This window comes from Diadema antillarum, unplaced genomic scaffold (assembly GCF_040938485.1).
Source record: "Diadema antillarum isolate AM-2024a unplaced genomic scaffold, OU_Dant_1.0 seq00001128_RagTag, whole genome shotgun sequence".
NCBI lineage: Eukaryota > Metazoa > Echinodermata > Echinoidea > Diadematoida > Diadematidae > Diadema > Diadema antillarum.
Genome location: NW_027271941.1, coordinates 109,689 through 134,362, shown reverse-complemented (window position 1 = coordinate 134,362; position 24,674 = coordinate 109,689). Strand labels below are relative to the sequence as shown.

The following is a 24,674-nucleotide window of genomic DNA, read 5'->3' as shown; positions in this document are numbered from 1 at the left end:
GGAATTCCTGAAACATTTCTCTTCTTGGCCCTCTAGGCGCCATAACTTCTCTTTTATCGCCAACCGATTTTAATCTCACAGCGAGGCGTGAAAACCTTCGCAACACCGCAATACACCACATCAAACGACGTGAGTGTAACCAATTACCTGCGATGTACATACACCAAACGCAGGCGAACATCGGCCGCACAGTCACTAGAACGCATTCGTCGGTTCACTCTACGGACCCACGCGAATAAAAAAGTTGATAGTGACGTAGGCCGACTCCGAACCAATGCGAAGCCAGTATGTGGATGACGTAATCAAACTAAGTGACTACTTTTGTCCCTTCCTCGCTGCGGGTTGCTCCGTCGTGGTGCACTATTCACCGATCGGATCAGTGTAGAGAGTCAGGAGAACGGACGAACGGTGTACGTCGAGGTGAAAGGAAGACCGCACGTTAGTACTTTCAACGCGAAGACTGACTAATGTGATACTGACGGAAGCTCGGTGAGATTGGATTATACCATCTGGATTGACGATTGGGAGAAAAGAACTACTGAATGATTGCAGAAGCTAATTTCCCCCACTTTTCATCCGATTAAACCCGTCTTTTGTTGGCAACAATACTTTGGATACTTTATCACACCGGATTCTAACCTATTTATGTGTTTTTATGGCAACGGAGACATCGTGACAGCGGATAAAGAGTAGTACTAAAGGAAGTCACTTTTCCAAACTTTTCGGAACGAGGAGAGCCTGGTTGCTCCTTCGTTGCCGGGAGAGACATTTGGTCTCTTTTTCTTTTTCTTTTCTTTTTTAATATATTGTTGTCTACTAGTGAAACATCATCGCCATCATGCAGGGAATTTTAACCAGGATAACCGTAGTCGTCATCGCCGTCGTATTCGGATTTACAGATGCCCAACAAATGGGTGTCCAGTTTGCACCCAATGAGGTCTTAGACAATAATTTCAACAACAATAACCTCATACCAACCTCACCGTCTTCAGACAACACCTTGACTGCGGGAATGTAAGTATTTTATTTTTAAGATTAAACCACGTTCCCTTGTTTGGTAGTCCAGTGTTCATTTAATCTATTCTTTTATTTTGCTTATTTCATCTACCCATTGATGTATCTATATATTTTGAAATAATCCTGTACCTGCACGGGTGAGTAGGACTCTGCACAATTTATTTATGAAACAACACTAACCTGTTACTAATACTATACTATCAAAAGACTGTTATGTGTTCGACGTGGGGGTATTAATGTATTAAGTTTATGTTATAAGTGAAATTAGTACCTTTCACCCTAAATACTACTGGGAATGACTTTGTCCTTAAAAAAAAGGATGGTGCAATCGCTATATTCATATTCTTCAATTCGCTTTCTCTTTTTTTTTCCCTTGGGGAAAACGGAAATCGTTAACAAGAGAATAAATACAGTTATATTATTTACTGCGTTCAGGGTCGTGTGATGTTTTATCCTATACACTTTAATCATCGTCATGATGAAAATGTGCAATTTGGTCGTCAGAGAATGCATTTTATATGGTATCAGATTTGTCTACTCCATTTGTAAAGCACTCGTTAAGTTTTGCCAAGGGGTGGTCAAAATATAATATTAGTTGGCACATATTGTCTAAACTTTTACAATACAAATACGCACATTTCCTCTAATGCATATTATTAATGTCTATTTCACCATAAACTCTGTAGGCGCCTGCTTCACAAATTGAGAAAGGTCGTTGCCGAAGTGAATGGGAGGGGGGGGGGGTGACAGATACAGATACGTAAAAAGGAGAAACAACAAACTAAATAGTAGCTTACAAAAGGAGATCCAACTCATTGAGAGTTAGCAGAGATCTTATCGATCGTTAGTGGGTGTTTCGCATTTCTACATTCGCGCGAATGTGTTTACTCTGTACACAACGAAAGATAATAGTATCTACAATCCATCACGCATACCTAAGCAGATCCACTTTGTGCTTACACGAAGACGACCTTCTAGCACCACCACACGTCAAAGAAACAATATCGTCAACACACTCTATTGAATATAGCAAATAATATACTACGTACGTTCTTGCCCTGTCGACTGACACGAAAAGCATTGGGCAGCCTCGATGAACATTCCACCGATTCGATACTATATCATGTATATATTACTAATGAGGGAAATTGGACAGGGCAATAAAACAGTTGTCTCACGACAACCGCGCGGCCCTGTGGACAACGTGACATCCGTTATCCCATCAAGCAAGTTTGTCCGAGCCGTTGTTTCACTGTTGGCAGTGCTCTTGGCAGAGAATTTAGTATTAGACATGGTGGCATTACAGCACTCGTACGCATTTTTCCCCAGTCCAATGTGCAGATGACAGTTATTAGTAGAGAGCGAATCACCTTGATTTTCGCCCCATATAAGAGCAGACAACTGACGCGAACATCTTTGCTGTTGCCGCCAAGTTTAGAGCAGCCTCACCTTCCTGTTTAGAACTGGCCGTGGCCAGAGTGTACGTCTTGCTAGTTTGGAAGAAAACAGAGTTATATGATCAGACATTTTGTGTCAGGGAGATTCCCCTCTGCATAGTCCATACAGACTGTCTTTGATGGGAAGAGTGAAGTCAAATCATAGAACATGAAAAGTTTTTTTTTACAGTTTGACTAAAAAGTAGTCTTTTGTGTGCTTTTGGTCGCAATTACATGCAAATTGGATTAGGTTAATATTACTTAACCTCCCTTTTCAAAGTTATCTTAACTTACTAGATCGATACAGTTTCAAAACAATTTGACGTGGGGAAGAATAGATTTCTTTCTAAATGCATTCGTTAAAAAGGGTTACAATTTAGCAAATATCTATGAGCAAGTATATTGAAACGAAGTGTGGATGTGACGTAATAATTATGCATTTATGCAATTATGACAAAAAGTTTAGTAGCGCTGCTTGTGTGAAAAACATAACGAAATCTTAACTCAGATTATGAAATGTCTAGGGTTTTAAGAAATGTAGGCCTATTTCATAAGTCAACTGGTAAAACTGGAATTGAATTTCCCTCTTAGGCTAGGGAGACATAAATGATCGAAGTGCCACCTTTAAAGATTGCTTGACTGTAAACGGAGATACACGTGAAATTCTAAATAAAACTTCGTTGTACTTTCTGCCAAAAGTTTGCATTTACACTCAGATAACCGCTTCCAAATATTATCAATTTCCACCCCCTCCTGATAAGACATTCATGTACTCGTGGATCGACAGCAGTCGTTGAAGTATTGCTGGCACGATAAACACAATACACATATATAGGCCTATATACTGGATATATTGAACACCATTTTGGTTAAACAACAATTGTCATTGTCGATTTCCAAGTACAGTTCTGATACATGTGTATGGAAAATTTAGTTTGTTCAGCTCCCGGCGAGCAGAACATCTTGGCGATTGTTTTTAGACTCTGCCGCTCTATTTCTTGTTTGAGAGGTGCTACACATTTACTGCGATGCCCAAATCGCATGGCGTGTTATCATGGTCACATAGACAAAGAATCAAGAGGACTCGGGCGATATAAACAAACATCGATTGTCAGACGATTTTTTTTTTTTCACCTGCTATTGTCTTCATTTTTTTTTTCTTTCTCGAGTTGGGTCTTCTGAAATGTCTCACTTACATTGTTTTGCTGTTTGTCCACTGTGGATGAATCACTTACGGGAGCTGTGAATTTCTCGCTCTCTACACGAGCAATGATTGATCTGATCAAAGTCTCGGCTCGCATCTGAAATGAGATGTTTTCGTTTCCGTGTACACGACTTTTCTTTCCCTGCGTCATCTTGGTGAGAATATATATAGATTTGAGCGTGCGATTCTTCGACCTGTCGCTGTATCCGGTATCCGGCTAAACTGCGTGGTAGAACTGTGAGAATTTATCCTAACTTTGGAGGCGAACAGGGTTGCAGAGTACAGAAAACAATGATGACAGCGCTCACGAGACATACCACGACAAGCTTTATTCAAGCTTGTGTCTGCACTTTCATGATGTATGATACTGTACTGAAAACGCATCAGGGAATTTCCGCTTTTGATAGGACCTTCCCTGCTCACACCTCTAGGGGTCACGAAGCATCACGAAGCATCTCATTTTGGTAGCTTTTAACCACGATTTAGTCGTACAGTTATGTTTTCTTCTTCTTAAGTTTACCCTTGATTGGACGTATAGATGTGACATGAATGTGTGGCCACGGTTGAACGAGACTCTATGACTATGGCTCGTCTATCACTTTTCCCACCACTTGTCTAAAAATATCTAGACCAACTTTTCCACGTCTGAGCCGTTGTCGATATGACCGTACCCTACTCCGGCTTAGTTTTTCCTGTGTAACAGGTGACAAGGTGTATGTCTGTGCAAGAAATACGGTCAAGCTAATACCTGACAGACTTCGGATTATAAATACACACGAGTATCTAAATATAGTGGAAGTGCATCTTGAATTGAGCGTTATACTTGCAACGAGAATTATTGTAGCCTTTGATGCATAATACAAAGAGCTTTGTCTAGCAACGAGTTAGCAAGTAGTGCCCATTACCCTAGCGAAGCGTGACAATGCGAGAGAAGGGATTTCGACGGGGATAATAAAGATGTGAAGAATGAATAATGAGGAAGGAAATAGGAAATACAACAACTACACACAAGTTTTCGTGCAAATGCCAGAGTGACGAGGCACATTAATGTTTTCAGGGACACTGTAGGTCGAAAAATAGCACAGGGTGGTGGTAATGAACCATTTCCCGGCAAAATCAGGGGTTGCCAGGCAGCAGCTGTTGTCACTAAGGGAACGTGAGACGAAGAAAACAAGCCCTATAGAACTTCTATAGAAAGCTCTGAATAGGTATGAAAAACACGACACCTCCGTTTACACAGTGGTCCAGATGCAAAGGAATTGCCGTCTTTTATCGTTTGGTGTTCACGTAGCGAATGACCGGTTTTAAATTGCTGTCAGTAGATCTCGACAACGCAAGAAAGTTCAAACCGATGCGAGCACTAAAATGTATCCTCGCAAATGCGTTTATAGGCATAGAATTCAAATGTGATTCTAGCAAGAATCTGGGTTTCAACTTCTTGACAGGCAAGACATGTAAAGAAATTAAGTAAAGAACAAATCGGCCCTATAGATGTAGGGATATCCGCTTTCCTGTAGTCATTTTATGAAGAAAAGTATTCCGAAAGTGTATTTCATCAACGAAAATCTACTTGAATCAATGATTGTGTCTACGCCAGTGTGTATGTGTGCATATTTGAAGAGCTTGCTTCCAGAAGGCGCTAAATCCATGATTTTCAAAGGATTTAGCGCCTTTTGGCAGCAAGCTCTTCATTTGTGTAACCCTCACCGAACTTTACTGCTGCATTTGCTGTAAGGACAACAGAAAAGAGCACAGCTGTGTGACCTCGTTGTTCAAGTCAGTTTCCCTATCAAAAAACCGCCGAGTTGCTAGGATGGCATTCTCAACTTTGGCGGGGGAAAACACAGACAGTTTGTACAGGGTGATCCCAGTCACGAACGCGATCTAAAATCTAGTATAGAAGTAATTTGATTGGTCATCATCCTTGACTTGGAAGTCTACGTCCACTTAGATGAGACCTTGAGGAAGAGGAAATCTTTAGGAAAACATAGCGAGCCCTCGTACAACAAAAGACGTTTCCCGTCTTTCCGTCTTTGAAGAGTTCGCAGTAGTTCGTAACCATAGCAACGATACCGGTGCCGGTGATCGTAAACGCTTTTGAGCATTTTTTTTTTAACTTAGCGACTACACTTCACGTCTGCACTTCCTCAGCAAATATTGATTCACGTGAGATGTCTTTTCCAACAATAGATATATCTTTTTGCTAGACATGTCATTTTCAAGCTTTTTTTTTCCAATACGAAGTTCTCGGTCTTTTTAATTTCATGAGACTTGTGTATGTGTGAGTGTCTATTCCCAGTGCTCATATAGTCATAATCTTCTTAAAACATACGACCAAATCTCAAGTCCCTGATATGTACGGAGACCAGGAAGAAAGGTTTCAAATCAATGAACGCGCTACATCCATGTGGTGACTTGAGTTCGCAAGACTATGGCGCTCGCGAACAGTGTGTTGATGATGTTTGTTGGTTTGTATGTGCGCACTTATGGGTGCGTGTGTGTTGGGGGAGGCGGAGGTGCTCGTGAGTATGTGTACTTCGTAAGTCTTTTTTTGACTTGTGAGTGTTGGAACTGTGTCAAAGGGATTCGTCCCAGGGAACTGCGACGCTGAGGCTAACCGGAATGAGACGATTCCGTCGCGAACTTGAGACTAAATTGGATGCTAATTGCTTGTTTACAAATCTTTCACGCAGCAGTCTTCTTTCCATGCATCCCTCCTCAGTCCCTCATGTTGGGTTCCAAAATCGTCTCGCATGTCAAAAATCAAATCCGCCTATGTAAAAGAGCGTGGAATCTTGTCATTTCCGTTCGCGAAATTATCCCAGCGGCTGATGTTGAATCACTGCCCAAAACTAGGCATAATTGAATTTGCCCTCTATATAACTGATGATCATCGAACTGTTCAGGTGTTCATCTTTTTTGGGGTATTTTTTTTTGACATATGCGATCACAATGACAATAGAAAACTGAGCGTGGTGTTGAGGGCTCGGGGTGAAGAGAAAGGGAGGAAAAATAGATAGCATGTTAGTCGCCGTCTTGTTCCGGAAAAGAAAAAAAAATATGTCAAGAAATATTACTTAAAAGTAGCTGTGACATTAGCCGCAACTCTCGTTTTGCAGACTAAACGTGGGAACCGGGAATAGAGGGCGAGGCTCATTTTTTACTTCGTTATAACAAGGCACGAAAAATATTCATAATGATGTTATCTTTAATGGCTGTTTACCAAAGTGTGACGAGCCGGAAATGAACCAGGCTAGCTGTAACCAGCACCCCCTCCAACTGCCAAATTGATGGGCACTACATTCAGTCCATGGTCATGCTCTCACTATGTACGAGCGACAAATACGGAGCGTCCGGAAATCAAGCAAAGTCTGCGTAAAGTCAGTGAAAAGCAGAAGAAAGAGATTGTAGATTTAGTGGTTTTGTGTTCAATTTAAGGAGAATATTGGGTTTTTTTTAGGCCCACCATCTCGACATGTTCGAAAAATAATCATAAGTATTATCATTACTCCTCTCCTGTCAATAGCTTCATTCTGAATATAACACAATGACACCATGATATGATGTTTGAATTGCTTTCAACAACCATGTTATGTGGCAAGCCTATTACATCGATTTTACGGCAATGTTGTAGGGATCATGTTACGAAATGAAGGAGAAAAAGAAAAAGACGAAAAAGGAAAACAAAAATACACTTTAGATTATTAAAGTAATAGTGTGATATATGTCGTCCGCATATCAAGTGATTCATACATTCTTCATTCATCCGCGCTCACTGAATAGATTCTAAGATGTCAGATACTTCAAACTTTCAAACTTTAGCTTACTTTTATAGGGTCTAAACGTTGACCTATAGGGCATTGTAGGGAGGTATTAGACGAGCTCACCTTGTACCTCCTCGCTCTAACCTTGTCTCTCACGTTCACTTGTTGACGTGTTGACTTTGACAACGCGGTAATAAATCTGTAAGATGCTTCATAAGCCATGATTGATTGGTCCGGGACCAATTTAAGGATGCCCTCTCGTTACCATGGTTACACAGATGGTTGCTACCTACCAGTGCCTACATTTGGAACATCTGACGCCAATGCTCTCCCCCCCCCCCCCATCACCGATTTATGTGGGAGTTCTCACTCATGTTTGCCTCTTTGTCATAACCATATAGTATCTCAGTATCCTTAAACAACGATCACATAATGATGTTTCTCCTACTATCCCTCAACGCCTGCACTTTACATTCATCTAGCAATCATTATCACCAGTCCTGGTCTCCATCACTGACATTTGAACAGTGCTCCTCTAATCTGTATTTCCGTGAGTCTCCGTCTCTTTCTGTTTCTTTCTTTATTACCTCTCCTTCCGATCATCTTTATGTTTCTCTCAACAGCTTTTTTCCCAGTCTCTCTCAAATTGAGCATTCAGTTCTTTTATTTTTCTTGTTCATCATTTTTGCGATCGCTGACGATTTGAGAGTGAGGAAACCTTTCCCAATTCTTACTCAATTCTGTCCGTCGCTATCTTCTGTTTTCTAGAATTCACTAAAAGTCTCGATGCACACGAGCTCCATTAAACATCTTCTGACACTGCAGAAGATACAAGAATTAAGAGGGAAACGGGGGGGGGGGGTAGAAGAAGTTGTCTATAAGTATTAAGACTACTCGCCGAATTAACGACACTTAACGGGTCAGAAATAAGGCTTTTGTCCATCAGTAAGTGGTAATCCAGCCCAACGAGTATTGTCGAATGGAAGTACCAACCTGCATGGATGGAATAACGAGGGTTGTTGCTTTCTCGGCAAGGGACGTGTTCGTCCGTGCGTTGAATTTCGACACCGTGCGGAAAGCCCTTGTCCTGTTCACCCTTTCTTACTCTTGAGGAGCCCCATTCAACGTATACGGCTATTTTCAGTAACACATTATTACTTTCTATTTGTCCAAGCTCTCAAGAATTACAAGTGGTTCATGAAAGCACGAAAATAGCGAGAGATCATGGCGCTTTGTCGGCTCGGTGGAAGAAAAAAAAAAGAACACCCTAACACTCAGTTATGCCCGCCTTTTTCTAAACTGATTGATTTTACAAGATACCAAAGCTAAAGGTAGCTATATCCAAGATTTCCACAAATCGATATCACTGGCAATAATGTGTTAAGAGAGACTGCTCTTTGCTTCCTTTGTAGATTTCTAGCCGGTGAGAAATCTCAGCCAAGTTTTAGATAGTGATGTATATATGGTAATTAATGATGTTGTACCAAGTGCGACGAATGAGATATGTGTAGAAGAGTCTGCGATCCATTCATCGACATCTTTTCAGACACATCACCTTAACCCTAACTAGGCCGTTAAAACGTAGACAGAAAAATTCGTCTGTCTGGAGGAGTTAAAAAACAAAATCCGACATTTGTTCCGTGAAGCCAGACGCAATCTCCGCGGAAACATATCCCCGACGACAAGATACAGACACGACAGACCGATCTTTCGGTCAAACTTGACATCCTCGGTAGAAGAGTTGTCATGGTATCGATCCAGTCAGACGACCTTTTATGACCACTGCCCCTCCCGCTCCATGTGGGATGGGGGGGGGGGGGGGGTGGCTGAAGGGGGGGGGGGGATTGATATCGCCACAATCTTACGCATAAATTACGCTTTATATTTCGTGCCGCTCTTCTATTCTTTACTGTCTGTGTTACTCTGCCTATCTCTTTGATGATTTTCTTTGCAGTTATGGTAGATTGCCTTATCTAACAAAGTGTGTGTGTTTTGTTTGTTTGTCTCTGTTGTTGTTGTTGTTGTTGTTGTTGTTTTTAACGTTTTCCTGTTGTCACAACTCGGGCCTCGAACCCCTTACTGATCCTGCATACAAGAGGTACGAAGATGTTTGGTTTAGTAACCAGTGGTGAGGAGACGGTATACACAAAAAACAAGTGAGACTGCAGAAAAGAAGAAATGCATGATTGCTACAAAGGAGTTGGGGGGGGGGGGCAGGGCAGGAAAAGACAGGGGGAAAATTGTGTCGTGTGTTTGTGCGTTTTGTCGAGGAAATCCACGCAACAAGTCATACTATGGCTTCACCTGCGAAAAGATTCCATTCATTTCCGAGGGGAAAAGGTGAGCTATTTTACCTGAACACATCAATCAGTGGTACTGACAGTGGATTAAAGGAAATGGGGAAAATACCCCCCCCCCCAAAAAAAAAAAAAAAAAAAATGCGCAGTATTACCCAAGCCTATCCACTACCTAATCTTTACAAAGAGTGTCATCGATCTCCGCAACCTATTAGGAAACGCTCGAGTTCAAATCAAATCACCTACTTGTTGTACGAAAGAAGTGGACGAAAATATTAAAGGAAATTTAAAGAATGTTTCCGAAACTAAACTGCACATTTGGCCAGCTTGTTATTCCTGCTATACTGCGACAGGATGATTGCTCGTGCGCGGAAAAGATCTGAAAAAAAAAGGAGAAGAAGAAAGACCAACCGTAGAGTATTAATTGATTCGGTTTGAAATTGAAATGAATTTGTTGATCTGGTTTGCTGCGATTGATTTGGTTGGGTTTACTTCTGGGTATATTAGATATACCAAATAAAAAATAACTAAAGCAAGCCAGCCAGCCAGCAAACAAACAAACAAACAAAAAACACTACCACCACCAACAACAATAAAACAAAGACGGGCGTTGCATACAGAGTGCGGAGAAGCACCCATGGCGAGGTGACCAACTGATTCGACCTTTGTACACCTCTTATCTAAGCAAGGTGTAAGTATGTCACGCTCTTGAAAAAGAAAAAGAAAAAGTCACCCCTTACATCTGTTGCAAAACTTTCCCCAGTATCTCACCTGAGCAGTTGGTGTATCCAGCGTCGAGTGTATCAGGTGTTTTCGACTGATGCCGCCAGTTGTCTAGATCAGATCACCCGCAACGCGACAAACACCACATGCTTGATTCGGGATCATAATTGCATATGATAGTGAGTAAGACGCGAGTTGTTAAAGGCATTATTTACCATTTTGCAGATGAAACAAAAAGTCAGCTTTAGTGCTTTGAAATATAGTTATAGAATGTGAGTTAGAGATAGAAACGACTAATGTAAAAATTTGAATCCGTATAGTTAATGTTACGTATTGTTGAATATACAAAATGTGAATAATAGATATAATAATGATAAAAGTTGTGATATCTCCTTCTTTCTAAGGCTTTATTGCAAAATATTTACACGGTAGGATGTTTTGTAATACAACTGACCTACACATATGCATCAAATGTGATATCTCGAAAATCTTTGAAATCACTGCTCCCAATGGTAAACAGGACCTTTAAGAGTGGGTCTATATCTTATAATCCTTACCATGCTTACAGGACGTTACCTTTTGGATCCTGGTGAGAAGAGTAGAAAACAAAAATAATATTTATGGGTATCACTGAAGTTCGCAGCGGACGGGTTAACCTTTATTGACTTATGACAGACTTGTTAAAGGTATTATCTACACCATTTGCAGATGAAACAGAAACCCAGCTGTAGTGCTTCGAAATAGTTCTAAAAAGAGAGCCAAATGTGAAGCAACCAATGCAAAAACTTGAATCAGTACACTGTATTATCAATGTTAAATATAGTTAAATATACACAATGAGAACAATGGTTATAATAAAAATGTTACTAGCCCGTTCAGGCTGAGCCTCGAGTACACTCGGACAAGTGTCTATGGGAAATGCGTGTTGTAGCAAACCCAGCCCGTCCTCATCGTGTTAGACCAAACCGTATACAGTTATGGTTTATTCAGAAAAATAGTGATATCTTCTTATATTTTAGGCTTTATTGGGAATTCTTTATATTGTAGGATGTTTTGTGATAAACACCTGACCTACACACATACATCAAATGTGATATCTCGAAAATTTGTAAAATCACTGCTCCCAATGGTAAACACGAGGTTTACGTGCCTACTGCTCTTTTGATGAATGGGTGTCTACATACGCACTCCGTGCACCCCTCCATGTGGGCATGAAAACTCCAAATGTTTTTCCTTCGCCAAATATTTTGGCATTATTCTCTTTTCAGAAAGACTCTTTGTGAGAGCATGTAGTTGTTTATCGCTTGAGAAAATAGATACCAAAATGAGAGGGAAAAAAAAGCTTAGTGTAAACAGACAACATGCGTAATCACATGCCATCTCTTTTCCACCTCTCTTGTACCCATGTACCTGAGTTACATGAAAATATTCATTTCTCTTGGTAAAAATGTAAATTCTTTCGGACACGCCCATATGATAAACCAGATATAGAGTAAATACATATTAGACTGACGATCTTCAAACATGATTCTTCGCCTCTGAATCAATGTGCGCCACGCACATTATAGTAAGGGCGTAGCCTGGTGTGATACCAGGGCCACTTCTGTTTGGCTTTGGTTGAACAAGCGAATTTGGCATGATTACCGTGTCGTCTGGCCAGGCAAGTCACAACAGAGTGTGTATAGTAACCTCCTCTGCGACTTCTGATTGTATTCCATAACAATAATCTGTTGTTTACCGAATTCTCGAGTTTGTACCCCCTTTACTCCCACGCATAGCTATATATACCGCTGGACTGTCGTGAGCATTATGATCATAGTTCGATTATTTGTTTTTACCACCACGACGGGTTCTTGCTTCACACCTGTAAACAACTTCCCACAGACGCATGAGCTAGACTTTTGTATCTCTTCTTTCTTTTTGGTTGATTTTATTTATTGTCTTGTATGCGTTACAGTGAAGGAATTCGAATTCGAATTTGTTCCATGCTTGCTTCTTTACTTTCCTCGAGACTTATGTCTGTCAAACTGCGATTAAGAAAGGACAAGTCCACCTTCATATACATAAGGATTGAGAGAATGCAGCAATATTAGTAGAACACATCAGTGAAAGTTTGAGGAAAATTGGACAATCCGTTCAAAAGTTACGAATATTTTTAGTATCTGCGCAGCAACTGCTGGAAAAGAAGACTACTACAGTGTATGATGTCACATGCGTACAACTATATAAGGAAAATAAAAAAAGAGAATTTCACAAAACTTTACTTTTTGAATAAAGTGCACAGTTCTTCGACTTGCTACTGACGTATGTTAAGGGTAATATTATTCCCCCTGCCTTCTGAAAGAGAGAAGTCGAGTGTTCGTTTGTTATGGAAGAAAAATATAAATTATGTTGAATTTTCTTTATTCTTTCTTTATATCGTTGTACTCATGTGACATCACAAGCTATAGTAGTCTTTTCATCCAGCCGTGACTGAGCAGAAACTTCAAAAATTCATAACTTTTTAACGGATTGTCCGATTTTGCTCAAACTCTCACTGATGTGTTCTACTAATATTGCTGCATTCACTCAACCCACATGTCTATGACGGTGGACTTGTCCTTTATTAAAGGTCTTAAAAGGAAAACTATCTTTAGTCTTTCACTTTTTTTCTCTCTCTCTAACATTATTTTGCTATAGTGTCTTATGACTCTATACGCCGAAACATATCATTTTGTTGTGCCTTGTCTTAGAAAAATTTTTCCAGCCCCCAGATAGGCTGTATTTTTGGAGAGGAGTTTTCATCGCTCCTCAGTCAGAACTCACTTGCTCTCCTCAGACGGATATTCTATTTTCGACACTTCTTTCCTTTCCCCGCCCACTCGCCCTGAATGAAAAAAAGAAAGATAGGTAGAATAACTTTCAAAATGTTAAACGTTTTATGAGGCTAAGGCAAAGGAAAAGATGTAGTCTTAACCCGCAGAAATATCCCCGAGAATATAACGATACTCACAAGAAATAAGTAGAAGAAGCAGGGAGAGAAGAAGGAGCAAAAGAAGAAGGAGGACTCAGGAGAAGAAGAAGGAGGAGAAGAAGAAGAAGAAGAACAACAACAACAACAACAAAAAGAAGAAGAATAACAAGAAAGAAAGAAAGAAAAATAAAAGAAGATAGAAGGGGGATCTACATCACTGCAAACACATTATCATTTGACTTTTAACCCACTACATAAGACGTACTCCCACAGACGTGTAATGTTTTCTTTTGAACTACTCTCGCTACATGAATGGTAGTCTCTTAGGGGAGTAAGACAATGAGAAAATTGGCAACCTAGTCACGCCAGAAGTCGCGAGCATCAGAGCAAATCACAGATGATGTCATCTCACCAACCTTTCAACACGCTAGCGTGACCGTACTTATTAAAGTCCGTGAAATGACACACAGTGGGCAACACCCTGCCGTGCTTTCAACACAAGAGGCTATCCTCCCGTTGCCATGGTTACCGTCTTCGCACCACGCATCAGCCCGAGCGATCCAGGCACGCTCGACGCCTATTGGATGAAAGTAATTCATGCGATATATGATAATTTATAGAAGTCTGCATATAGAAGTGCAAGATTTGACGTTCCGTGTTCCTGCTTAGGTGCTATGTTCCTTTAGAAAGCCACAGAAGAAACGACAATGCACTCAGTTATTTTGTGTAAATAGTGTAATATAAAAGCTCGCGAGGAGTAAATGAATTCAAATGTTTGATTTGCAACAGAAAATACAAAATGAAGAAATAACAATTGTTGTAATTATTACATTTGTTGATATACATGTCATAGTTGATTAATATTTATTAGCATAGATAATTATAAGGTATTCATCGAACATACCTTGACCGAATATAGATTATGTAATCGCTGAGTAACCAAAGACTGTGGCTGTATAATCCTATCATAGGTGTAACATTTTCTGCTCGTTCCAAAACTGTCGTGCCATTGCGCCTTAAAGGGACTGATCTCTAAATATACAAATATCCAATGAGACAGCAAATGCACGTTGTATTGAAAATTCTTTTTTAGTGTATATTTCTCTTTGCCTTGCCGACGTCATCACGTAATTACAGTGCAATATTTTGACTTCGTATAGACGCTGATGTGGTATATGACTTACATACGCATATACGCAGCCCTGCAGTTGTCGAAATCAGCAGCCGCTTCGGTGTAACTCGCGTCTTTATTTGCACAATTATGCAAAGTCATTTTTTCCCTTCGATTGCCGTATTTACCACCCCGTGGCACCCCGCCCGACATCTTGAGACAACTCACATTCCAAAGGAAGAATGATATCTGTTTACATATAGTCTCCCGTACATACCTGTTCACACTGTGAAGAAGCTATAGATAGCTATCAAGTATACATTAAAAATTACAGCTTCATCGTAGTGTTTGTTCTGTAATCAGTCAGGGAGACAGCCGATTTTTAGGGAATGGAGATATTCGCGAAAAATCGGGAAAGTTGGACTTCATAAATTATTCATGACCTTTCCGCAGTCTCTGGCCGAAGCTCGACGCGTACAAAGTCAATGGCTATCACTGCATCGTTTTGACATGCATGTCTTTAAAAATTCACCTTAAAAAATCCTCATTTAATGTTGATATTGAAATTTCACCCAATGAAAGATCAATAAATAAAGTTTATCTCCTCCAAAAATCAATATTCACATATAATGAGGAAAATTTGTAATTGAAGGATGAAAACGCGAATCCAAAGTGTATTTTTTGAATCTCCGTGTCATAGTTTCTTTCAAGGCGTTCTTATTCAACGAAACACTGCAATGCGCTCGCTATGCATGAATCGCGTTAACACAGTGCACGCACGTACCGTGCGTACGTGAGCGCTGTTACCGCTGAGCTTCAACGTCTATGGGAATTGTGGTAGCCTGTCATGCTTATGCCGATATTTCTATCAACAATTCAGTTATTTTTTCGTCAAATGATCGAGAATTGGTGAGAACTGGTATTGTACTTAGATAGTCCGGTCCCCTAAACTCCTGGTTTGCCCGTATTTCTGTGGAATGTCCGAATGAAAAGAGCAAGAGAGGACCGCCACCGTAGGTGTTCTAATAGGTTGCATGACGCTGGAGCTCTCGCACAGCCGTCGAACGTCAACTGCGGACCGCCGGAGCTCCGGGGTTCTTTCTTTTGCTACATGACCATCAGTGTCCTCATACTTTCTTGCTCTCTTGCGATCATGCTCACTGGGTTAAAAGTTACAAGCCTCATGCAACCACAAGGTTACCTCATCTAGATCATCGCAACATCACACGTACACTATCACGGTAATGAACCAGGGAACTATATTGCGACATCCACCCTCACTTTGTTTCTAGAAATGTTTGATCAACACGTCACAATCACATATGCTTTTAAATGCTTTTAACTAAAATAGTTGAAATTGAAATAGAGTTAATAGATGATAATTACCTCTCACTATTAGTCTTGTCTTGTGAAGGTTTTTGTTGTTCTTCAAACTTGCATGTCTCTTCCTCGTGCTCTAACTTCGATCAAAACATAGGTCTGCACGACCATGCTCCGCCTTCCAACAATGGTCAATTCACTTGCTGTTTTGTTTTTTCTGCCATGGGGGTCGCGAAAGGTAAGTGATTGGGGATTTTGCTTATCAGCATCATCACTGATCACGGGTACGCAGCAACAGAACGATGGAGGAGAGAGGGGGAGAGAGAGGAGCGCTAAAAATAGCTACACACAACGATCCGTCCTCCAACTCGATGCGGATGACCCTCCGTGTGTGTAAGCTCGCGTGTGTGTACGTGTTTCTCTCTCTCCCTCTCGGTGAATTATTCTCATAGCGACTGGAAAAAGAACATCTGTAACGGTTCGCTCTGACCATATCGCGTCGCTCCCTTACGTAACATCTGCTCGCGGTTCAATGTTCCCTCTTTGGGGGGATTTCAATCTTCCCTCAAAATAGGTAGTCTCCCTGACTGGTAATCAGGGTGGGCCATGTTGTGTACTATCTGCAATCTTTCATACCGTGACTATATTATGAATCGCCAAATACACGCCATGGAGAGTGTCCAATGTATGCAACGTCAAGAGAACGCAATACACAAAAATTAATTAAGAAGAATAAGGAAAAGCGTGAGCATGCGCAATTGATGTTCTCCTTTGTTACGTTCCCCCTCCTCTCTTTCTCTTTCTCTCTTTCTCTATGGTGATATGCAGATTTTTTTTTCGTAACTGCAAACATATCTACCAATTAATGCGGTATTTGCCAAGATTTCATCGACTTAACGTGTCGTATTTCTCTTTTAAGCCACCGTGTAAGAAAAAAAAAACTCACCTTACTAATTGTTTTCCAAATGGTTTATAACATTAATTGTACTTGCAATGAAAAGGCCTCAATGAAACTTTCATGATTTTCTTTTTTAAAGTCATTTTAACGATCACATCCATTTGCAGCATGCATTTGAACAGATATATGGCGTTAATTATATACAAATGCTGTGGATCATCATCAGCATGTAATCGAAATCTGTATACAGGCATACCTGACACTACATAGTATTATGGAACAGAGAGCAAACTTCAAAGAAGACACAATATAACTATTATGTATTCCGAGTGTAATCGTTATATGTAGAACAAATGCCAGAAAATTGCAGATTGTGTCTTTGTTTCTCTATAATACAATCAGTGTGTACTTAAGGTGCCTGCATATCATAGATACATATTCTGCTATATACCTTCCTCGCTGCTTTTAGCGTTACACTTCATTTAGCTTACACTTAGCGACTGTCGGTTTCTTCTCTGTCTCGCGTGGGACTTAATTTCTCGAGACGATTATAAATGATTTCCTGTGGCATTAGCATCCACAAGGCACAGTAGACAAGCACGTCATTTCGCGTGTAATCCCGACTTGGACGCGAATGTGTATGCTATTTTCGTATCGTGGGCACAAGTCACATTACGTTTTGTGCTTGGACGTGGGCGTTCAATGTACATTGTGTGTGTGTATGTTTATGTATTATGCGCGTGTAGACCATAACAACGCGATTGTTCTGCTAAAATTCATAAATATGCTCTGAAGTTGTGATAACAATGGCACACAGACAGAGTATTTGCATGCATGTGTTTTACATACTCGGAGACGGGATCCCACTGTAGATGTCACACTTGATATTATTGTTCAAGCTGACTTTCATGAAACGAATGGCGTGTAGCCACTGTTTCGTGGAAAATCGGACATAAAACCTTACAATGACGGGATTTTAAAATTTCACATTACATCACGATAGAGTGGTGCTGGTTGCAACCACAGCATGTTACACAAATTGAATAGACTGATGACGTCATCAGTACACAAATTATTCATAAGTTTGAGTACGGTTATATAAAAAATCGAGTTGTTGGTCCATCACTATACAACTAAAACTACAACTGCAACTACAACTACAACTACAACTACAGCTACAACTACAACTACAACTACAACTACAGCTACAACTACAACTACAACTACAACTACAGCTACAACTACAACTACAACTACAACTACAACTACAACTACAACTACAACTACAACTACAACTACAACTACAACTACAAGTACAACTACAACTACAACTACAACTACAACTACAACTACAACTACCACTACAACTATACAGCTACAACTACACAACTTAGTGTTTGTCCAATTCTAATAAAACTTTAACTTTAACTTTAACACGGAGTAAAGCTTCCCATGAGTAATTGAAGATCACTATTTTTGTCGCACATTACTTGGGCACTCCGCGAACGATGGCGCACCCATCAGTCTCCCGACAGTTTTATCTCGCGTAAAGCCCGGGACGATATATTCCCCGTATTTAATGTACATAGTTCATAACACTCGTAGGTGTAAAGTGTGTTAGTTCAACAATCGCGGGTAAAAACAACTATTAAGGATCGTGTCAATATTTGATTTACGGCAATAGGAAAGAGGAGAATGCTGATGAGGTCGGTTTGGCGACATTTTGGAGTCTCGTCATTCAGGAGACGTCAACCGATGAAAATTTCTCGGCATGGGCTCTCGACTGCAATTTCAGAAACGTGTTGAAATCGCCACAAAATCCTCTTTACAATGTGCCGGACAGAGGCTTTGAAATCTCTCCCTTTTTCAGATATTCACTTGAGCGCGATGAATGAAGAAAAAAGGTGTACGTGTTGTTCCCGGCTCCTTGATAAAAGACCGGCGAAAGAATGTGTATTCATTACAGAAGAGTTTTCAGAAGAATTATTCATTCCTTGATAATAAGAAAAGGCCTTTGAAGTGAGAGATTTGCGACTGTTTAATATACTGATTTTGATTTTCGCGTCCCACGTTTTGTTACTGTTACAACCAAAGCTTGGTGCGTTGCATGCAGGGCTGTGTTTGTTTTTGTTCCCATGGGTATTTATGTTGCACTAAGGCGTTTGTCGTCGGCATTTCATGTTAGTTACGAAGTGGAAAGAAAAAAGGAAAGACCACTCAAAACAGCAAAACCCGGCCCAATAAAACAAACATGCCAGATAAATCTTAAATATTAAATACCAATATCAACGATACTAACAAGAATAACGTTTAATAATGAGTCCAGTTTGGCATCTGCTTGTGTTCAGTGACATGTGTTATTATTTTGTTTGGCTCGTGCGCTGTCTGGTTTCGCCACGCTGATTTCCTGGATGCTACCCAAGTCTCACATATTAATGACCCGTGTCCCACGTAACGAGCATGACAAAATGAAGACATCATTCTCCACGCCAACTTTACCTCACGCATGCAAGTTGCACTCTCGCTCTCGTATACTTAGTAGCATCAATGAGGAGAACAGCATCAGCGCGAAGCCGCGCTATTTGTTATAATAATTATATACGCGCACCGTGGCATACCGAAGCTGCAGTCTGCTGATTGGGCGCGCCAACTCAGGTCTCTCTCCGTCTCAAAAAAAAGAAAGAAAGAAAGAAAGAAAGAAAAGGGAAAAAAGCAACGATCGCTCATTGGCTAGTGTGGTAGCCTTAACCCTTATCGAGCTGGTCTTCCACAATGCTCCTGACGTTCGCTGCAGTGTAGATGGATAGTGGTAACGACAGATTTCACGGCAGCCATAACTGCAGCAGAGGACGCGGACCTTGTGGTTGCTGTCGCTGCTTGCCCAACTGACCACGCGATCAACTCGCAGTGCTGATGACTTCGCACAAACCGCCAATTTAGGCATTTTAGGAAGACGGAAATGACCAACCAGTTGGGCAATCTGCTGCTAACGTGGTGCGTCACGTGAAAAATGCTAACACTACTACTACTACTACGACGACGACGACGACTATGCTACTTCTACTGCTGCTGCTACTACTACTATACTACTACTACTACTACTACTACTACTACTACTACTACTACACTACTACTACTAATGATGATAAAAAACAGTATCGTCCAAGTTTCCTGTTGTCCTTGTGACACACCTCCGTGACAGTCTTTAGTACCGTAGTCTGCGCTTTATCATTGGACACCGCTTTATCGGGTACATCGCTTAATCGGGTATGTAAGGATCGCTCTGCCAAACACCGCCCAATTATGCGGAGAGTACTGAATTTGTAATGCGGCTATGTCAAGAGTCATTGCAATGTCCTCGAGATATTTGCAGTACTTCCACCCTCCTTCCAATGGAACCTTATTATGCATTCACACCACTCATCTTCGACATACAAAGTGGCCTTCAGCGTTATTTCCTTACTTTAATCAGGATTCATGTGGCCTTTGTGCTTCTCAAGATGATTTCAAAGTTGTCGGAGGAGTAAAAACTTTTCTCAAGAATAAGTGTGACATCGATTCGACCAAACCTCAACTTTATACAGAGGAAATTAGTTTTTAATTCATCCAAGAATTACACATACAAGCAAAAAACAAACAGACAAACAAACAAAACTTAAATGTCATTTGTTTTTGGCTTCTCGTCTGCCCTTGGGTTAGAAGGCCCACACATGCATGGAGAGTTATTCATAATGAGTACGAGGGAAGTTAATTGGATTTTTATATCCTTATGTTTTTTATTCCGTATCTCTCTTTGTTACATCACCGCCGTAAGCGCCTCATCAAGTAAGGACTCAACGGAGCGGTCATGTCTAACTTTGTAGGAATATTTTTCCTTCCACGACTCATTAGGCAAAACCGTAAACAGGTCTTTTGAGGAATTTTTCCGCCAGCCAGGTCATCCGAACACAAAATCATCACGAAAGCAGAACGTATCCCAAGGTAAAATACTGACTCCAAAACGGTCTCTGTAGCCTCCGGTAGCCAGCAGGCTGCCCCCTGTTCATCCCTGTTCTGCCTCGCTCTCAAACCGCTCCCCTTCTCGTAAAATAAGAAAGTCAGAAATCCATGCCCTGACCAAACGCTTTTCAGCTGTGAAATGTAACACCCTCCTCATGTCTTTCATAGGTTTTTGATGAAAACAGCCACAATCTTGATTATAATAGTGCCTATTTGCAATACGCAAACGCGCCTATTAGCGAAAAGGACAAAGAAGTCAGCCATTTCTGCATTACTTGGCCTTGCTGGGAACGCACTAAAGCTAGATCTTACACCTTGCTTTGATAAAAAGCATTGTATTTGGAGGTATATTAATATGTATGTATCTGCATTTGTGTATATATACATGTATTATGTATATGTGATGATGTATATGTTTATGTATATATGATTATGTAATAGATACGCCATGCATTCATAATTCTCTCTGTTATTTCATTATGCAATTATAGACATATATACTTATTTGAGAATATTCCCTCCGCGTTCCGCACCTTCGTGTAGTGCAATATATCTAACTGATAATAGTTATATTTATTAGTTAATGGGGCAAATGATCAAATTTCCCGGTAATTCATGCTCCCAATTAAAGAACACAATATAGTTAAAAACAACAACAGCCGGGAAAAAACAGAAACAGACATAGGTTTGTCACACTGCATGGTCTTTGTTGAGGCGAATCCAAGTTCACAGTTTGACTCCGATACCTTAAACAGACCTAGGCAATGTCAATCAGTAGTCCCTCTCCCACTGACACAAAAATATTTGAAACTGTAAAAAACTTCTTCCCTCAATAACATGTTGTCCCTCTTTCGCCCATGAGTCTCAAATTATGCCCCGGAATAATACATTTCAACGCCCATCTTCATGCTCTGTGAACATTCGCTTCTTTGTCATAATCGGCTGTCATCACTGTGCATTGTAAGCCTCTCACAAGAAGTTTTACCGATTTCTTTCTCGAAATTGTCGCGATGGCGGGACGTCTGATTCAGTCCCTTAGTCCCACGGGCTTCTTCTCATGTTGCCCAAAGAATAACTCTGTCGATATATAGTTGTCGGCACGAAGTGTCTGTCCCGTTTCCCAACTCGTAAACAAGATAGTAGTTGGAATCCAAACAAACACGGACAGCTTCTTTATTACACCGGGTTTCAGTGACACACAAAGGTTTTGACGACTTTATTTTTTTCTCTTAAAAGTACAGTCGTTTTGCAATGACAAGATACCGTGTGACCTGCGACCTCAATATCAGGTCAAATCCATCAAAATTGAAGCTTTGAATATAAGTGTTGATGGAGGGTAAAACTGGAGTAGGGTTTCATTTCATTCCGCGTCGTGCTGAGATCATAAGGCTATGCACGACATCACAAAGTAATCTTAGATAGGTTGTGAAGTTATCATAAGTAAATGTTAAGAAAAGCTTTACAAGAACCTGCACTTATAAGCACTCTGTTTATATAGGACTAACGATGGAGTAGGACGGTGGAGTAGGTAGGACTAATAATGAAGTGTAGGTTTACATAAAGCGGAGAGATACTCTGGCTCGAAAGCATAATCTTCTGCTGCCGTAGACTATACTCTCTGCATCCAAACACCTCTGTATGCAATCTCATTACCCTTCTCCCCTTCCTACGTTCTCCGCCCCTTCCTCGTCTCTTTCCGGCCTGTAATTATGTGGTAATGACGGTTACGCCCATATTGCCCATATGCAATCTATAGATCGGTCTTAACCCCTTGTATATCCCCCTCCCCTCGGGAATGGGCGCGTCCCACCACCCCCAACCCCCCCCCCCCCCAATCCTCCCCGGCCCTGAAAAGAGCGTGAGGGGTTCAGTGATTATTAGTCTCGGCTTCATTGTGGGAAACTGCACAGTACCTCGTGGGGACGTTATCCAGTTGAAGAGAAGGGAATGTAACATTCAGCAAAGGGTTTCATCTGTTGTTGCTTTTTTACAAAGTGGCACATTGCAGGCGCAAATTAGGAAGAACGTATTAAACGTAACACAAACTACGAACACTTGGCGAGAGCTCTGCATGCTTGTTAAGCTGCGGGCGGGTACACGATCAAACGGTAATATCTGAGATCTAAAGTCACAACACCTGATATTACCAGCCGTATTTATATGCCATCACATGGGTACTCAGCGGCTTAAAGCTTTCGAATGTAGGGCATAATTACGTGTGATCAGGGAGGTGGCCCACCGTCCTGGCCTGGTGTGATCCTCATCCCTATGAGGTTCGATATGAAGAATGCTGATGATGATGAAGAACAAGATGATGATAATGACGAAGCCTAACAACAACAGAAACACCTGGAAGAATGGCAGTGCAACACTTTTTCAAAACTACAAACGTTTTGATGTGATTTTGGTATCTATTTTTTTTACTGTACACGCTGTGTACAGGGAGGTGTTCTCACCTCCCTGCTGTGTATTAGATAATAAGTAGAGCAATAATAGTCACATCTGCATTTACTACATTACTTTGATTGATGATTACTCACTGCATTTTAGATTTCAGTGATAATTCCCTCAAGATTGTTTCTTTATGACATGTATGATCGTTTTACTCTTGTTTTACTGTTTGGTTTTGGTTTGTTTCTTTTTTTTTAATGAAGAAAAATAATTTTTGTGGTTTTAACGCAATCTGTCGTTGCGGGCAAGCGCCACTTTATGCCGCCACCTCTCGAGGTTGCTATCCTGTAATAATCCCGGCTTGCAGGAAGGCGGTGGTAATCTCAAAGACCTTGCCCCACTATCTCCTCGAAGATGCTCGGTAAACTATCCCTCCTTAAATCATACTAATCGTTTGAAGAAGGCATCGACGCCAATAATCGTCGTTATGTTTTAGATCCTCGCCAAGGTCCTCTTCACAGTCAAAATATTAGTCGGAGTCACAGTTCACAAAAGAAGCATAGGAAAGTTTGATAAGTTAAGGAAAGGGATTTTTGAATAGTCCTGTTCACACTGAATAGCTAAGCCAACGCTCAATATTCTGTCCATTCACCTTTTCCTCGCTTACTGTGAATCTAACCCATATTTTCTTACAGACATGACATTTGAAATTTGGCAGCTGCGAGCGCCAACAGTTCAGTAGCTTTACAAGTCACTTCTACCGGCTCCTCCCTCAATAGGAATTCAGTCTTAACGATTTCAGGAAAAGCTAAGTTGGGATCGATTAGATCCAGGGTGCCTTTGCTCTGTGTGAAAAGTAGAGACACTCATTAGACCTTCTCGAAAGTTCTATAAGCTGGCGGACCTTCTTCAATCATGGGGAATTTTCAGGCCTCTCGATTTTGTGTCAGAGTGTGATGTCTTATCCGCGTTCTATTCTGTAGCTGATGAGAACGCTTTATCCCTTAACATCAACTAAATGCTTTACGAGCCAATGCGGACGTGTGCTGGACGGGAAGTCCGGGTGCTGTAAACCCACATTCCAACCAAAAGCGGAGCTAGATGTGAAAGTGTGGTCTGTCATTTCCCGGTGAATTCACGGACGTGACACTGTTGAATAAGACAAAGATGGTAGTAATAATTATGGTCCTAGACAGATACGTATATTTTTCTCATTTCTTTTGGTCTGGATTGCATCAGAAAGGAAACCGGTTGACAGATAATTTTGTCGCAGTTAACATAAATGTTGTTGTAAAAGACAGTGACATCGATCACGTAACTGAGTACCTTTATGCTAGTGCCAGCACTTGCCCTTGGAGATATAAGAGCAGAAAATGGATGAAAAAAAAAGATAGGGGAAAAAGAAAAATGAGGGGAAAGTAAGTTCTTTTGTAGTATAAGATAGATCATTTGAGGCACGTTCGCTAGTGGCTATGAACAGTGAGACGATGACGAGTAGATGAAAAATAATGAATAGCCCAAAGGATTAGAAAAGGAATGAGAAGAAAATACTAAAGAAAAA

General features: G+C 40.8%; 1 protein-coding gene across 1 annotated transcript in view; it reads left to right on the top strand.

The window, feature by feature from the left end:
• The first annotated feature begins 394 nt into the window (after nt 1-394).
• The window catches only part of LOC139744008 (EGF-like and EMI domain-containing protein 1), a 106,760-nt gene continuing 82,480 nt past the window's right edge, over nt 395-24,674 (top strand). Inside the window, exon 1 of the mRNA XM_071654474.1 lies at nt 395-1,014. Coding sequence (XP_071510575.1) covers nt 839-1,014 — 176 coding nt within the window. The 5' untranslated portion in view covers nt 395-838. The remainder of the gene's footprint in view (nt 1,015-24,674) is intronic.